Source organism: Bison bison, unplaced genomic scaffold (assembly GCF_000754665.1).
Source record: "Bison bison bison isolate TAMUID 2011002044 unplaced genomic scaffold, Bison_UMD1.0 scf7180017864466, whole genome shotgun sequence".
NCBI classification, from domain to species: domain Eukaryota; kingdom Metazoa; phylum Chordata; class Mammalia; order Artiodactyla; family Bovidae; genus Bison; species Bison bison.
In genome coordinates, this window is record NW_011495027.1 from 4456229 (window position 1) to 4473603 (window position 17375).

At 37.5% G+C, this 17375-nt stretch overlaps 1 protein-coding gene and 1 pseudogene across 2 annotated transcripts in view; both read left to right on the forward strand.

Annotated features, from left to right (window-relative positions):
• Positions 1–17146, forward strand: part of SH3GLB1 (SH3-domain GRB2-like endophilin B1) — a 49480-nt gene extending 32334 nt beyond the window's left edge. For both annotated transcript variants that reach the window (XM_010860339.1, XM_010860338.1), the window contains 4 exons: positions 1319–1408; positions 1778–1878; positions 11445–11673; positions 12088–17146. In XM_010860339.1, coding sequence (XP_010858641.1) covers positions 1319–1408; positions 1778–1878; positions 11445–11673; positions 12088–12195 — 528 coding nt within the window. In that variant the 3' untranslated portion in view covers positions 12196–17146. The remainder of the gene's footprint in view (positions 1–1318; positions 1409–1777; positions 1879–11444; positions 11674–12087) is intronic.
• Positions 2884–3280, forward strand: LOC105003285 (annotated as a pseudogene).
• Positions 17147–17375: the final 229 nt, after the last annotated feature.

The window sequence follows — 17375 nt, forward strand, 5'->3', positions numbered from 1 at the left end:
CTACAATGCAGGAGACCCAGGTTCAATCCCTGGGTCGGGAAGATCCCCTGGAGAAGGAAATGGCAATCCACTCCAGACTATTGCCTGGAAAATCCCATGGACAGAGGAGCCTGGTAGGCTACAGTCCATGGGGTCACAAAGAGTCGGACACAACTGAGCAACTGAGCAACTTCACTTTCACTTTCAAACCTATATTGGATAGTTAAAGCTGGTAATGGTGTGCTGTTGTACACATCTCTTTCTAGCTCTGAGGTCACTGACTTCATCTTGGTAGCTTGATATCAACTGTGGTGGAAGTATTTCTACCATTGAAACTCAGCACATTAGAGAATTTCCCCTCCCTCCCTGTCTCTTCCCATGCACCCCCCTCCCCCAGTAAAAAGCCAGTTACTAGCACACCATTGATTAAAGGTCACTCATAAGTTGCAAAAAAATCCTAGCATATCTTATAGATAGTATTTCTGCTTAAAACATATTTTATGCAAAGTTTGGAAAGAAAACTGTAAAAGACATTTATGTGGGACAAAGAATCCTTTGAAGGAACTTTAGAACTATGTCCCTAGAATCAAGTATATGCTTGATAACAAAAGAAGTTAAAATCCTCGCTTCATTCTAAAGTTTTTTCATTTGAGAATGAAACCTATATTTCAAAGTAAAGTAACTGTAGTAATAACTGAGAATTTTTTGAAATATTTTATACATGTAAACTCGGAGAAGGCAATGGCACCCCACTCCGGTACTCTTGCCTGGAAAATCCCATGGACGGAGGAGCCTGGTGGGCTGCAGTCCATGGGGTCATGACTGAGCGACTTCACTTTCACTTTTCAGTTTCATGCATTGGAGAAGGAAATGGCAACCCACTCCAGTGTTCTTGCCTGGAGAATCCCAGGGACGGCGGAGCCTGGTAGGCTGCTGTCTATGGCGTTGCACACGACTGACACGACTTAGCAGCAGCAGCAGCAGCACACATGTAAACTGGTAATCGTAAGGTTTCATAAAACATTAAAATTTACCAAAGTTTATACTAGAAAATATATTGACTGTCCCATAGTTTTCCTAGGCTTTTATGTTTATGTCATTAACCTTTGACATTGATTCTTTTGAGTTAAGTACCAGTAAGGAAGGATTCAATTCTATCTAGATTAAGTAATATAGAAGAAATAAGGTCTAGAAACCAGGTACCAGTTTAGGTACAAAGTAGAATCAGGGAATTGCCAGACTTTGAGGTTTGTTTGGGGAATTTTTAACTGTCTAAATGAATGTGCATAGCATGGACTAAGTCCTCTAATGAGATTCTAAAACTGTGTTACAATTTAAGTCTGAACAGGAATTAAGAATAACTCAAAGTGAATTTGATCGTCAGGCAGAGATTACCAGACTTCTGCTGGAGGGAATCAGCAGTACACACGTGAGTGTTCATTCCTTGGAAATTCATTTGGAACAGAAGGCTTTGATAGTCTTAGGGAAATTCTTGGAGTAGAAACTGAACTTCCTTTTCAGTCACTTATCAAGATACTTAAATAGTAGCATTTTTCAAGATATATGAAGAAACATTTTAAATTTTTTTTACACCTCATCACCTAGTTTCTCACCATCAAATCCATTTGTTTTTTGTTTGTTTTATTTTTTTTTGGCTAAATAGTTTGTTATTATATATTGTAGTAAAATGCTAGATACTGATGATTCACCCTGAGTACAGTATTGTACTTTGTCTCCCCTTAGCATTTGCCACTTGTAGATTATAGAGCTAAGAAGTGACTGTAACTTTCCTTTACAGGCCCATCACCTTCGCTGTCTGAATGACTTTGTAGAAGCCCAGATGACTTACTACGCACAATGTTACCAGTACATGTTAGACCTTCAAAAACAACTGGGAAGGTGGTAATTTCCTTTTCATACATAAAACTGCTGATAAGAGAGGAAATTTGGATTTTTTTTTCATTTGAACTAATAATAGAGGTGAAAATAGTATTAAAGGCTTTTATTAGCTTACTTAAAATCAGATTTTATTTTTTTTTAAGGAAAGTGATTATCACACTTCTGAAATAAAAACATTTTGAACTCTTGGTACAGAAGAATGTTAACAGGGATGAGAAGAGGAATACCTTTTTATTGCTATGTAAAGAGAGCTTAAAAGCATTTGAAGTTCCCTTTTCTCTTGTATACCTTTAGAGGTAGTTGAGGAAAATAAAATTATTGACTTTTAGTTGCCCTTAGAGATAAACTAATTTATATTTCATTACTTGTTCACCATTTAAAAAGAAAAGTTTTTAGAGTGTTCTATAAGACTTCACACACATTGATATCATTGAGTGTGGTATTATTCTTTATAGTACATATGTAAAGCACATAGCCCAGTCATTTATTAAACATTTATGGAACACCTGTCATATCCAAGCACTGTTCTGTACTCTAGAATTATATCAGCAAACAAAACAAGCAAAATTGCTTATGTTTATGGAACTCACATTATAAGGTGTCATTATAAGGTGACACTGAAAATAAAATGGCATTCAGGACAGACATCTTCTCTGCTGTCACAACAAACGAAGTCTAGGTAGAAGTACAGGCTACAGGTGGACAAGCCATGTGAAAAGTAGAAAGATAGAGAAGTTCAGATTACTGTAAGGGACATCTAACTGTGACTCAAGTGAGTCTAGCAAAGATTCACAGATAAAAGTATTTTAATAGGAATAATCTAGATGAAGAAAAGGGCAGGGAAGAATGTTCTAGGCAAAGGGGGAATATGTATATGGAAGAGCCAGAGGAAAGTGTGTGGCAAGCTCAGGGAACTGACAGTAGTTCATTGTGGTTGGATCACAGTGTTCAAGTTAAAAATGGGACAGGAGCTCTTCCAGGGACAGTTATCAAGAGGCACTGAGAATGGTCTAGCATTTGACATACCATTGTAGGCTGTCCTACAATACCGCCTCTAACAAAACCAGGCTGTCCCAAATCCCTGGTAATAGAATTATCTTTATACTAAGAAGATTGGGAAAGCAGCAGAATTTACATGTGGAATATACCCAGGCCAACTTCGAGGAATTCACTGTGACCTAAAGTTCTTATCAGGTTTGTCTAAAATGAAGAAATCTATCAGCTGGGCTTATGGTGGTTCCCTGTATGCTATATGTGTCCATGACAGGATCAAGCACACTGTCCTTATTGAGCAGAAAATCATTATGAAAGTGTTGAAAGCACAGAGTCAGAAAGTTAAATTTTAAAATGAAGCTTTTTTGAGTAATAAAAAAAATCAAGAAGCCTTAAAAAAAAAATGGGGTGGTAGATGAGGCTGACAAAACATGGTCCACTGAAGAAGGAAATGGCAAACCACTTCAGTATTCTTGCCTTGAGAACCCCATGAACAGTGTGAAAAGGCAAAAAGATAGGACACTGAAAGATGAACTCCCCAGGTCATTGAAAGTGAAAGTGAAGTTGCTCAGTCGTGTCCGACTCTTTGTGACCCATGGACTGTAGCCTACCAGGTTCCTCCATCTGTGGGATTTTCCAGGCAAAAATACTGGAGTGGTTTGGAGAACAGTGGAAAAATTACTCCAAAAAGAATGAGGAGAAGGAGCCAAACCAAAAACACCACCCAGTTGTAGATGTGACTGGTGATGGAAGTAACATCTGGTGCTGTAAAGAACAGTATCACACAAGAACCTGGAATGTTAGGTCCATGAATCAAGGTAAATTAGACGTGGTCAGACAGGAGCTGGCAAGAGTGAACACCGACATTTTAGGAATCTGTGAACTAAAATGGACTGGAATGAGTGAATTTAACTGAGATGACCATTATATCCACTATTCTGGGTAAGAAATCCTTAGAAGAAATGGCGTAGCCCTCATAGTCAACAAGAGAGTCTGAAATGCAGTACTTGGATGCAATCTCAAAAACGACAGAATGATCTCTGTTCGTTTCAAAGGCAAACCACTCAGTATCACAGTAATCCAAGTCTGTGCCCCATCAGTAATGCTGAAGAAGCTGAAGTTGAATGGTTCTATGAAGACCTACAAGACCTTTTAGAACTAACACCCCCAAAAGATGTCCTTTTCATTATAAGGGACTGAAATAAATGCAAAAGTAGGAAGTCAAGAGATTCCAGGAGTAACAGACAAATTTGTCCTCGGGGTACAAAATGAAGCAGGGCAAAGGCTAACAAGAGTTTTGCCAAGAGAATGCACTGGTCATAGCAAATACTCTCTTCGAACAATGGACATCACCGGATGGTCAGTATCGAAATCAGATTGATTATATTATTTGCCGCAGAAGATGGAGAAGCTTTGTACAGTCGGTAAAAACAAGACTAGGAGCTGACTATGGCTCAGATCATGAGTTCCTTATTGCCAAATTCAGACTTAAATTGAAGAAAGTAGGAAAACCACTAGACCATTCAGGTATGACCTAAATCAAATCCCTTATGGTTATACAGTGGAAGTGAGAATTAGATTCAAGGGACTAGCTCTGATAGAGTGCCTGAAGAACTATGGACAGAGGTTCGTGACATTGTACAGGAGACAGGGATGAGACCATCCCCAAGAAAAAGAAATGTAAATAAGCCATATGGCTGCCTGAAGAGGCCTTACAAATAGCTATGAAAAGAAAAGAGAAAAGCAAAGGAGAAAAGAAAAGATATACCCATTGGAATGCAGAGTTCCAGAGAAGAGCAAGGAGAGATCAGAAAGCCTTCCTCCATGATCAGTGCAAAGAAATAGAGGAAAACAATAGAATTGGAAAGACTAGAGGTCTCTTGAAGGAAATAAGCAGTACCAAGGGAACATTTCATGCAAAGATGGGCACAGTAAAGGACAGAAATGGTATGGACCTGCAGAAGCAGAAGATACTAAGAACAGGTGGCAAGAATACACAGAAGAACTATACAAAAAAGATCTTCATGACCCAGATAACCACAATGGTGTGATCACTCACCTAGAGCCAGGCATCCTGGAATGTGAGGTCAAGTGGGCCTTCGGAAGCATCACTACGAGCAAAGCTAGTGGAGGTGATGGAATTCCAGTTGAGCTATTTCAAATCCTAAAAGGTGATACTGGTGACTGCAACCATGAAATTAAAAGACACTTTCTCCTTGGAAGAAAAGCTATGACCAACCTGGACAGCATATTAAAAAGCAGAGACATTACTTTGGCAACAAAAGTCTGTCTAGTCAAAGCTGTGGTTTTTCCAGTAGTCATGTATGGATGTGAGAGTTGGACTAAAAAGGAAGCTGAGCACCTAAGAATTGATGCTTTTGAACTGTGGTATTGGAGAAGTCTCTTGAGAGTCCCTTGGACTGCAAGGAGATCCAACCAGTCAATGCTAAAGGAAATCAGTCCTATATAGTCATTAGAAGGACTGATGCTGAAGCTGAAACTCCAGAACTTTGGCCACCTGATGAGAAGAACTGACTCATTTGAAAAGACCCTGATGCTGGGAAAGATTGAGGGCAGGAGGAGAAGGGGACAACAGAGGATGAGATGGATGGCTAGCATCACCAACTCGATGGACATGAGCTTGAGTAAACTCCTGGAGTTGGTAATGGACAGGGAAGCTTGGCACGCTGCAGTCTGTGGCGTCACAGAGTCGGACACAACTGAGTGACTGAACTGAGATGAGGCTAGAATAATGAAGCAGTGTCATTTTATGAATGCCCCTTAAGTAATGAGGAGTTTGAGATTTATATAATGAGGAACCATGAAAGCAGGGGAGTGATATGTAACATTTGAAAGAGGAACATCAAGAGAAGGAATAAGGAGAAAATATTAAAAACCCTCATCACTTTGGTTTTCCTTTCTGCATATTAATCCTTCAAAACTAGGCATAGAACAAAATTAGTCACTTCCACAAAACCAATTTTAAGCCCAAGGAGATTAGTACTTCCTGTTCATATTGTCCTGATGTTCTAGCAGTGCAGCATAGGGGTTGCTGTTAAAATCATTCATCCTTGCATTCTCCTTAAAGCCATTCAAATGCTTGGAACTCATCCATTCAGACAAAATCTAGTCATTGATGCTCTGAGGTAGGTACTATTATTATCCACATACAGATAAGGAATCAGAAGAACTGGTTATAAGATTAGTAAATATATTTTATTTTTAATAGTGGGAAAGTTTACTTATTGAGCTACAGTGGCAGGAGGTCTAGAGTTGTTTTTTTTTTTTTTAATTTAGCAGTAAAAGTTCTTAGAAGGTAAAGATGGTCTTTCGGGGTTTTTCTGTTTGGTGTTTTGTTGTTTTTCTTTTTACATTAATTCCCCAAAATTAACATCAGTAGAACTCAGTGGGTAAACAAAGGTTAATTATACTGGTAAGTTTGAAAGTAAAATACCATGGTAAAACATTTTAAAAATCCTGTCTAGATATACAAACACATCTGTGTGGAGAGAGCATATCTTTTTTTTTTTCCTCCAAAAATGTATATATAGGCTGCATTCACTGAGGAATAGATGCTCGGAAATGTATCCTTAACTTCAGAGTGAAACTTGAATTAGAAATTAGTTCATCATTAGAACCCTTTTACCCATCAGAGAAACATCTGCTTGTAATTTTTAAAAGCACTATTCTAGACGTCAAGGATAGAGTATAAACAAAATAGATCATATTCCTGCCTTCATGGAACCTACATTCTGTTTAGGGGTAGAGGGGAGTAGAAAATCAATACATTTTATCAATTACATAGTATATTAGAAGGCGATAAATGCACTGGAGAAAAATATAGTAGGGAAGTAGAGATTTACATAGTCAGGGAAGACACATTTGAAAGATGTAAGGAAATAAAGCACACGGGCATCTTAGAGATGCTCCAGGAGAGGAGGTACAAAAAACTCAGAACCAGGAACATAGCTGTATGTTCAGGTAACAAAAGAGAGTTTAGCTGAAGATTAATCAAGGAAACAGGGAGCTAGGCTTTGGAAACCACTCTTTGTGGACTTTGACCTTTACTTGGAGATAAAGTCTGGAGGATTTTGGCACAGCACAGGATGAGTAGAGAGAGAAAAAAAGACCAGGGACTGAGCCCTGAGGTACTCCAACAAAGAGCCAAGGAACAAGCTAAGGAGAATGGTAAGGAATGAGCAGTGAGGTAAGATGTAAACCACGTGTGTGGCCTTGGATTAAGCTGTAAAAGGTGAGAGGAGTGTTTCACTGTAATCTCTAGATAGATCAAGTGAAAAGAGGGCTGTTAGTAGACCTTTGGATTTAGAACATTGAAGTCATTGCTGACCTGGACGAGTAGCTTTAATGGAACATTGTGGGCAAAAGCTTGTTTGTCAATGGAAGGAGAGAAACTTGACATTAAGTTTAGATAAGTCTTTCAAGGAGTTCTGTAAAGAGGAATAGGGAAGTGAAGCACTAGCCAGAGGAGGAAGTAGAGTCTAGCCCATTTTTGTCTTGTTTTTTTAAGATAGGAGAAATAAAAGCACGATTATAATCTGATAAGAATGATACAGTAAATGGAGAAAATGCAATATTGAAAAGAAAGGGAAGAATCGGTAGTGTGATATCCTTGAGAGGCAATTTTATACACAGGTGGAAAAATTAACCTTAAAATAATCTTAGGGGCATAGATATAGCTCATCTGTAGTAGGAGGAAAGATGACCAAAAGCATGGAAGTTTCCTGATTGTTTTTGTCTCCTCTTAGATAAAAAGGAAGCAATTCATAAGCTGATTATAAAGGTTAAGGGAGAATTGCTGAAATTTTACAGATGGATAAAGGGGCATGAAAAGTAATCAGGAGAATGTTAAGTGGATAGATTTTAGAGAAATGTAGTGTAGTTGCCAGGCAGCATTGTGGACCCACTTGTTCCTACTTAACTCACTGAGTGTGAGACTAGACTATGATTTTGTATTTTTTCATGTCTATGATTTTATGTTTTTTCATATCTTAGATACGTGGATACTGAATAGATAATTAGGGAGATCTTTACCAAATGAGCAGTATGAAGTAAAGGACATGGGATTTGAAGATATGTGCAAGGGGGGTGATTCTGATAATTTACCTTGGACACAAATGGCATGCTGGTAGGACAATAGATGGTAGGTCTATGGTAGGACTATAGATCCGAGATCAGTTCAGTTCAGTTCAGTCACTCAGTCGTGTCCGACTCTTTGCAACCCCATGGACTACAGCACACCAGGCCTTCCCGTCCATCTCCAACTCCAGGAGTTTACCAAACTCATGTCCATCAAGTCGGTGATGCCATCCAGTCATCTCATCCTCTGTCGTCCCCTTCTCCTCCCGCCTTCAATCTTTCCCAGCATCAAGGTCTTTCAAATGAGTCAGCTCTTCGCGTCAGGTGGCCAAGGTATTGGAGTTTCAGTTTCAACATCAGTCCTTCCAGTGATCGCTCAGGACTGATTTCCTTTAGGATGGACTGGCTGGATCTCCTTGCAGTCCAAGGGACTCTCAAGAGACTTCTCCAATACCGCAGTTCAAAAGCATCAATTCTTCGGCGCTCAGCTTTCTTTATAGTCCAACTCTCACATCCATTCATGACTATTGGAAAAACCATAGCCTTGACTAGACGGACCTTTGTTGACAAAGTAATGTCTCTGCTTTTTAACATGCTGTCTAGGTTGGTCATAACTTTCCTTCCAAAGAGTAAGTGTCTTTTAATTTCATGGCTGCAGTCACCATCTGCAGTGATGTTGGAGCCCTCAAAAATAAAGTCAGCCACTGTTTCCACTGTTTCCCCTGTTTCCATCTATTTGCCATGAAGTGATGGGACTGGATGCCATGATCTTAGTTTTCTGAATGTTGAGCTCAAGCCAACTTTTTCTCTCTCCTTTTTTCACTTTCATCAAAAGGCTCTTTAGTTCTTTACTTTCTGCCATAAGGGTGGTGGTATTTGAATATCTGAGGTTATTGATATTTCTCCCAGCAATCTTGATTCCAGCTTGGAATCTGAGATAGGCTTGTTGAAATGAGAGTACTAGGGAAAAAGATGATGGTCAGAGAATGGAATGTTGGGAAATATGATTATTATAAGAGTTATAGTTTTTGGAATTGATAAAGTCTAGATGAGGCATTGGTAATGGATAGCTGAAGTAGGGTCAGGCACAGAATCAGTAGGAGAGAATAGTCCATGAATCTAATAAGCCAAAGTGTTTAAGTAATTAGATTAACAATTATTTGAACAGTCTAAGGATTATTCAAATAATTCTTAGAATCACCAAGAATTAAGATATACTGGCAGTGAGCCAGAAACTAAAATTTAGAGATAAAAGGAAAAAAAAAATAAGACACCTGTAGATGATTGCAACAAGAGGTAGTTGATAGTTGAATAATATGAAATTCAGAAGTTTGGTAGGAGTAATCTTGGTGAGGGAGAAGAGTATAGGAATGGAAATGAGCATGCAGCTCCTACAGCTTCCACCTCTAGGCTTAATGATACATGGAGTGTGGGAGATAAACACAAGCATCAGGAAGTGAAAGGAAGGTTTAGAGAAGAGGTTAAGGATAAAGAAAATTTTGCTGACTGATTTCCAGATGGCACAGGAGTCATAAAGAAGAAAACTGTATTTTATGAAGAGTTTAATTTCACCTACCTTTACCGATGAAGCATTTTATATTTTAACTAGTGATACCACTTTAATGGCAGAAAGTAAAGAGAAGCTAAAGAGCCTCTTGATTAAAGTGAAAGAGGAGTGTGAAAAAGCTGGCTTACAACTCAACTTTCAAAAAATGAAGATCATGGCACCTAGTCTTATCAGTTCATGGCAAATAGATGAGGAAAAAGTAGAAACTGTCAGATTTCATATTCTTGGGCTCCAAAATCAATGTGGATGGTGACTGCAGCCACAAAATTAAAAGATGCTTGCTCCTTGGAAGAAAAGCTATAACAAACCTAGATAGTGTATTAAAAAGCACAGACATCACTTTGCTGACAAAAGTCCTTATAGTCAAATCTGTGCTGTTTCTAATAGTAATGTATGGATGTGAGAGTTGGACCATAAAGAAGGCTGAGCACTGAGGAATTGATGCTTTTAAACTGTGGTGTTGGAAAAGGCTCTTTAGAGTCCCTTGGACAGCAAGGAGCTCAGACGAGACTACTCCTGAAGGAAATCAACCCTGAATATTCATTGGAAGGACTGATGCTGAAGCTGAAGCTCCAGTACTTTGGCCACCTGATGCAAAGAGCCAACTAGACTACTCCTGAAGGAAATCAACCCTGAATATTCATTGGAAGGACTGATACTGAAGCTGAAGCTCCAGTACTTTGGCCACCTGATGCAAAGAGCCAACTCATTTGAAAAGACCCTGATGCTGGGAAAGATTGAGGGCAAGAGGAGAAGGGGGCAACAGAAGATGAGGTTGTTGGATGGCATCACTGACTCACATGATGTGATCAAACTCACATCATGGACATGAGTTTGAGCAAACTCAGGGAGATAGTGATGGAGAAGGAAATGGCAACCCACTCTAGTATTCTTGCCTGGAAAATCTCATGGAACAAGGAGTCTGGTAGGCTGCAGTCCATGGGGTCGCAAAGAGTCGGACACAACCGAACGACTTCACTTTCACTTTCAGGGAGATAGTGAAGGACAGGGACTCCTGGCATGCTGCAGTTCATGGGGCTCCCAAAGAGTCGGACACAACTTAGCAACTGAACAACAACAATGAATTTTAATAGGATCATTTTCAACCTTAGAAGTGGTTGGATTAGAATGACTATAGGCCAGCCATGTTACGTTTTTTTCTGTTTAGTATTGTGAAGCAACAGTAAGCTTAAAATAAACTGAAAATTCTAATTATCTTTAAAGTATTTGTAAGCACATTGATAAAAAGATTTCACTAATTTGTGATATCTGCCCTATTCTTCCGTTGAGTCTTCATTATGTTATTAGTCATACATATTATTTGAATGTCTATCCCTTCACCTGTCTACAATCCATAAAAGAATGGTATTGTTTCATCTTTATATCTCAGCTTGTTCTAGTGATGCTGGACAAGGAGATACTCAGTAAATATTCGAATGAACAGGAAAATGTGAAAATCTATTTTATGAAAAAGAGTTGTTAGTCAAATATTTCTCAAAGAATTAACTTGAAAACTTTAATCTGTGATAGTATCTGACATTTAGGTAAGTTTTTCATCTGTTTTTTTTTTTTTTTTTAATTTAAAAATTCATGAAGGAAAAGGTTAATAAAACATACAGTAGAAAATTGAAGTATTATGAATCATTTTTCTGGAGAAAAATAATTTAAAGTTTATACTTGTAAAGATGACTTTGAAACAGACTTTCAAGGATTTTATATTTAAAAATAACCTGCATTTTCTCTAATGTAATTGATCCAAGAGGGGTAAATAGCACACTTTATCAATAAAAGGTTAACATCTTTTAAATCTTTAGCCTGTGGAGGTTGGTAGAAGGTAAATACTGCCACCAAGTGGTGATAACAGAAACTTTGGTCCTGTATACCTAATTGGCAATTTTCTTTTCAACAGTTTTCCATCCAATTATCACTCTAACAACAACCAGACTGCTGTGGCACCTGTACCGTCTGCTTCATCGAATGTGATTGGTTCCTCTGCCTTGACTTCAACAAGTAGCCTAGTAATCACCTCTCCTTCCAACCTCACTGACCTGAAGGAGTGCGGTGGCAGCCGGAGGGCCAGGGTTCTGTATGATTATGATGCTGCAAACAGTACTGAATTATCACTTCTGGCAGATGAGGTGAGTAATGTGGATATAAAAAGAAAACTGTATCATAGATTGACTTAACCTTCCAGTATAACAAAATGCAAATACATTATTACTTATTTAGAAATCGTTTATTATGAATGTTTTCATAGATTGCAGATGATTGTATTAATATTTTATAAATTTTTAACTACTATTTTTTAACAAAATAGAACATCACAGAACTAAAGCTTTTAACTGCTAAATAATTAGATTTCTAAAACTGCCTCTGATAAAACCCTTTATCTTTCACATTGATAATTTTTATGATGTGATAATGGTGTTTGTTTATGGTAATATTTAAATTTTTATAGTGAATAATTTACAATTTAAACAAATTAAATCTAATTAGTTTTTGTGTATTTATTTATTAATGTAGTTAATAACTGGAAATGTTTTATTTTGTAGGTAATCACTGTTTTCAGTGTCGTTGGAATGGATTCAGACTGGCTGATGGGTGAAAGGGGAAACCAGAAGGGCAGGGTGCCAATTACCTACTTAGAACTGCTCAATTAAATAGGTGGACTATGGAAAGATACCATATTTATATATAATTAACTCTTAATAAAGCAGGTTTAAGTATCTTTCATGTTAATGTCTTAAGAAACTGAAAAGAAAATACCAACCATCAGAAACTGGCCTTTCTGCCAATAAAATTGCATGGTAAATATTTTATTACAAAAGTTACGTTAGAGCTTTCATGCCAAGAATGTTTTGTTACAAAATTCTCTTTCTACTGAGGTTTCACTAATACGTACCTTCTACTTTTGAACCCCAAATTAAAGCAGAAGAACTGTTTTCTACTGGATTTTTCATTAATGGCAAGCTTTTTCTTTTATGTAAAATAAATTTATTGTGAATTGATATCAGTGACTCATTTATTAGGTATAATTAATAGCCAAAGAATAAAGTTAAAATTTGTTTTTAACTTGGTTTAAAAAGAGCTCTAGGATATAAACCTCTTTTGTGAAAAATAGACTGTTTCTGAATGTTTTTATAAACAAAAACTTAGTTATACCATGTTTACCTTATTTTCCAGCAGTTATTGAGTGATGACAATATTCTGTTTCAGTGAGTTATTTTGAGGGCTTTTTATTAAACACTACTGAATGATTTATTCTAAGACTAACTAGTCCTCAAGAAGTATTACCATATTTCTCTAGTACATTTGCAGTTAAGGTTCTAAATCATCCAGGACAAACTCAATTTACTGAACAATGTTTCTAAGGTTGTTCAGTTGGCACCATTTAATCCATAATCAGAATTGGATGTGTTAAGATATTGTAATACAGTAAAGAGAATTTGTCCTTATTCAACAACAAATCCTTATAAAAATATGGATTTGCACAGCTGTGTTTGTTATAGAGTAAATTGTATGCAAACAATATACTTTTGGTTACTGTAAGCCTACAAATAAATTTTAAAAATTTACTAATGAACTTAGGTTATCCTAATCAGGCTCTCTAGTTCACACACTAATGAAACAATTAGTAATATACTTGGAATCAGAAAATTGCTGTGTGGGCTATTTCTATGAATCAGCAGATTGTTTCCATGTCAGGACTTCTGCTCTTATTTTCATTCATTCATCAAACATTTGTTGGGTGCTAGGCACTATGCTGATTAGCTTGGAATACGACCCTGACCAAGATGCACCAAATTCTTCCCCTTACAGATCTTAAAGACTGGTAGAGAATACAGAAAAATAAGTAAGCAATGGTCATATAACAGCATCGGTGTCATGATAGAAGGAAAATGCAATACTGTGTTTTGGAGCTTTGGGAGTCACCTAATTCAAATTTGGGTAGTAGGAGATGTTTTGGAGAGGAAGTGTTCCAGGCAGAGGAAAAAGTTACGCCAGGCCTGGAGCTGAGAGAATGTAGCACATTCTGTCAGCTCAGAGTGGTTCAGTCTGACTTACATGTTAAGTATAAAGGTGTAGTAAATTTCTTTAGGAAATGTTAATGTGCCAAATGATATGTTTTGGTACTTTGAAAAATGAATATTCAGCACAAAAGATGTTTTAAAATGGTGTTTAAGAGTTCTTAATGAGACCTTGGTGAACATGTTGATAATTCAGTTTACAGTCCAAATTTTAACAGTAGCTGTTACATTTCTATTCTGTGAGACAAATTTCTCTGCAGTTTTATAGTTGTAAAAGATGATTTGATTCACTCTGTGAATTTCCATACTGTTAATCCCAAGATTAATTAACACGCTGGTTAGTTAGATTAACTAACTAACACGCTGGTTAGTTAGACATAAAACCAATTGAGTGAAGCTTTTTCCCCCAGAAAGGAAGCTCTACAGCCAGCCCAGGGCACCATCTATTATGTAAATCCAGATTTAGGCTTTAGAAGATCAAGTCAAAAAGATCAGGTCAGCTTTAATAGCAACTGTAAATTAGGCTTATGGGAAATAGAGTAGTAAAAGGGAAAAAATATGAGTAGTGAAGTGAAATTGTCCTGGGTTCAAATCCAGTCTTCTTCACATACTATGGTCTTTGAGCTTCAGCTCAGATGTCATGTAAACTGCCATTTCCTTGGTAGTAAAATGGGGATAATAATTATGCCACCTTAAGGTTATTGTGAGGGTTTTATAGCCAAAAAAAAAAAAAAAGTTTTAAAAATAGTAATAAAATATCTATAAAATCTATACCTGTAGATTTTATAACTATCTTGTATGTTAGATAATTTGGGGGGAAAAGCTTGGCACACTGTAGAAATGTGCTGTAAAAATTTTTCCCCTTGTTAGGTTCTGTAGCTTCCTGACTGTTGGCCTTGTTTACAACTGTGAATCAGAGATTCATCTTCTATGTCCATGCTCTGCTCTGTTCCTTATTGATTGTATTTTGCACCCTGTTTAAAGCTGATCAATATCTAGGTTTAACCTCGCCACTGTCAGTGTACATTTTTATCAGAACCTTCTGTTTTCCATCAAATGAATGTTGCTTATCCTAACCCAATAATGTACAGTAGCCCTCAGTACTGTTAGAGTTCAAAGGTTTTTTTGTGCCTTTGTCCACCACAAATCCAGCACAATATGTAAATTTGTTTTATGTTTATTTTTTATGTTAATGAAGTTTTGTTTGGTTCTTTGGAGTCTTTTGGATTTGTTTTATTTTGGTTTGGGCTTATTTTATAAGGTCATAGGTTTAATTTTTACTCAGGTAAAGGTCTATAGGTTCTTAGGCATGGAAGAAAACCTTGGGAAGCCTATTAATTCATGGTGCAATTTAGAATTACTTAAATAATGTCTGTAGCCCTGAGCTTAATCTAAAGATACAGTAATATGAAGGATGCATATATGAATGAAATAGTAAACTTGGAAATAATTGTAGGCTCTTTTTACAAACAGAAGTAACTGATTATCTCTTTTATTTGTCCTGAAGGTAATTAACTTAAAAGGTCATTGCATTAAATTGTTTTTGTGGTGCTGATCAGAACAATTCATATTGTAGGAGACTAGGTCCCAGAAATGGGAATGTGCCTCACTCTGAATAATGTAAGAAATAAGAAGCCTGAGGCCAGAGTCACTAGTGGGTTAGAGTTCATCCTCATAGTCTGCTGTTCTCCACCAGAACAAAGGAACAGGATGTAAATGGAGGAGCTGGTCTTGGGAGGACATGCAGAAGATGAAGGAGCACAGGACAAAAAGCAACAGCTTTGTTTACCCAGGAAGGTCCAGCTTGCCTCCATACTTTTTTGAAATGATTCCTTAAAAATATCTTCCTTAGCTCCCGAACACCTGAAAGTTTGAAATATGTTGCCATAATATGTAGCACTTCAAGTCTGAGTGAGAAGCCTTAATAACAGGAGGCTTTGCAATATGATCTACAGCCAGCTTTACTTCAGGGGCTTCCCAGGTGGCGCTGGTGGTAAAGAACCTGCCTGCCCATGCAGGAGACATCAGAGGCAAGGGTTTGTTCCCGGGGTTGGGACGGTCCCTGAGAGGAAGGCACGGTAACCCACTCCAGTACTTTTGCCTGGAGAATGACATGGACAGAAGAGCCTGGAAAGCTACATTCTATATGGTTGCAAAGAGTTGGACACAACTGTAGCGACTTAGCACAGCACAAGTTTGCCTCAACCCCTTCTCCACATGATTAAGTGGCTCTTACCTCATGGTGAGACTCAAATAGGGGTGTGGTGTTTGTCCACAGCACACCTGCCCTTTCTCCCACATTATCCTAATGGGAAACTGCTCAGTAGGGAAGTGGTTCTCAGTCTGAGACCCCCCAGGACAGGCAATATCAGCATCACCTAGGAATTTGCTAAAAATGTTAATTCGTATGTCCAAGTACCTTTTTTGGTACTTGTTGTCTTCAAGGGGCTATAAAACTAGTCTTAGTTCTCCCATGTAACATTTTAAAATACATTTCAAGACAAAAACTGAATTCTGATCTTTCCTGTGTTCTAGTACTAATTGTAATTAGTTACTTTAAATTATTTGTTTAGTATGTATGTATCTGTCACTCTGGAATGTAGGCTCCTGAGATTGAGACTGTTAATTCTTTTGATCACAGTTAAATTCCCAACTCTCAGCATGAGACCTGGCACATAGTATATACTCAATATTTGTCAAAGAAAGAAAAAAATGCAACTCTTAAGCCTTATCCAAGTTCCGCTGAAACAGACTCTGGGAATAGGACCCAGCATTCTGTCTTTACAAGTCATTTAGGTGATTGTTACCCTCCTAAGTTTGAGACCCACTTGTGTAGAATAAAGATAATGTGCCTTTTACCTTCAGGCCTGCTATCTGACATCACTTGAAAATTCTCCCTGCCTTTTGTATACCAACAACATTTATCTCAAGTGTAGAGGAGCCTCGCTCTGGGCTGTATTACAAGTGGGTGTGAAGGTATAAGGTATGCTTAGTATAAGAAAGAACAATACCACTTAGAATGCCTGTACTTGATTGATATGAAGGGTTTCTAGGGATGGATGTGTTTGTCTGAAGAAGGGTAAGCATTAGCCCCACCCACATTTCCACTCCGCACAGTCACAATTTGACATCAAACCATTTAAAGTTATATCAGACTAACATGTACATCCTGGTGCTCGGGCTGCTAAGCTCTGCTCTCCCTATTTTAAAGGAGACCTTCTAAGAATCGTAAGCGCTTTTTTAAAAAGTACAAGTCATAAATGCATTGGTGAAAAAGGAGGAAAAAAGTATATAAAGATAAAAATCACTTACAATTCCACCATCCAGGGAGAGCTACTGTTATCTAGGTGTATACACTTAGAGATTCTTCTGTGCTTTTGTAGATTTTTTTTAATGGGATGAAGTTGTACATACTGTTTTGTAACTTTTTTTCACTTGACAGTGCCATGACTATCTTGCCGTGTCAAAACATGTTTCTATATCTTTTTTAATGGCTGCATGGTATTTCATCTCCTGTGCCACATTTTATTAAACTACTGTTTTTAGGTTGTTCCCAATTTTTCACTAATAAACCGCTTTAAAGGACTTTGTGTTGTTAAATCTTTTATGTGTTCTTAATATTTTCTTAAGGTGAATACTTGAAGGTGGAAATGCTACTGTGGAGTATGCCACTTTATAAAAGTTTTTGTTACTGCCACTTTGGCCCCTAGAAAACTTACCAGGTTATACTTTTATCAGCAGTATAAGAAAGAATGCTATTTATTTTTGGAGGGCTTCCAAGTGAATGTTTTTAGAAGCTTCAGTTTAAAAGT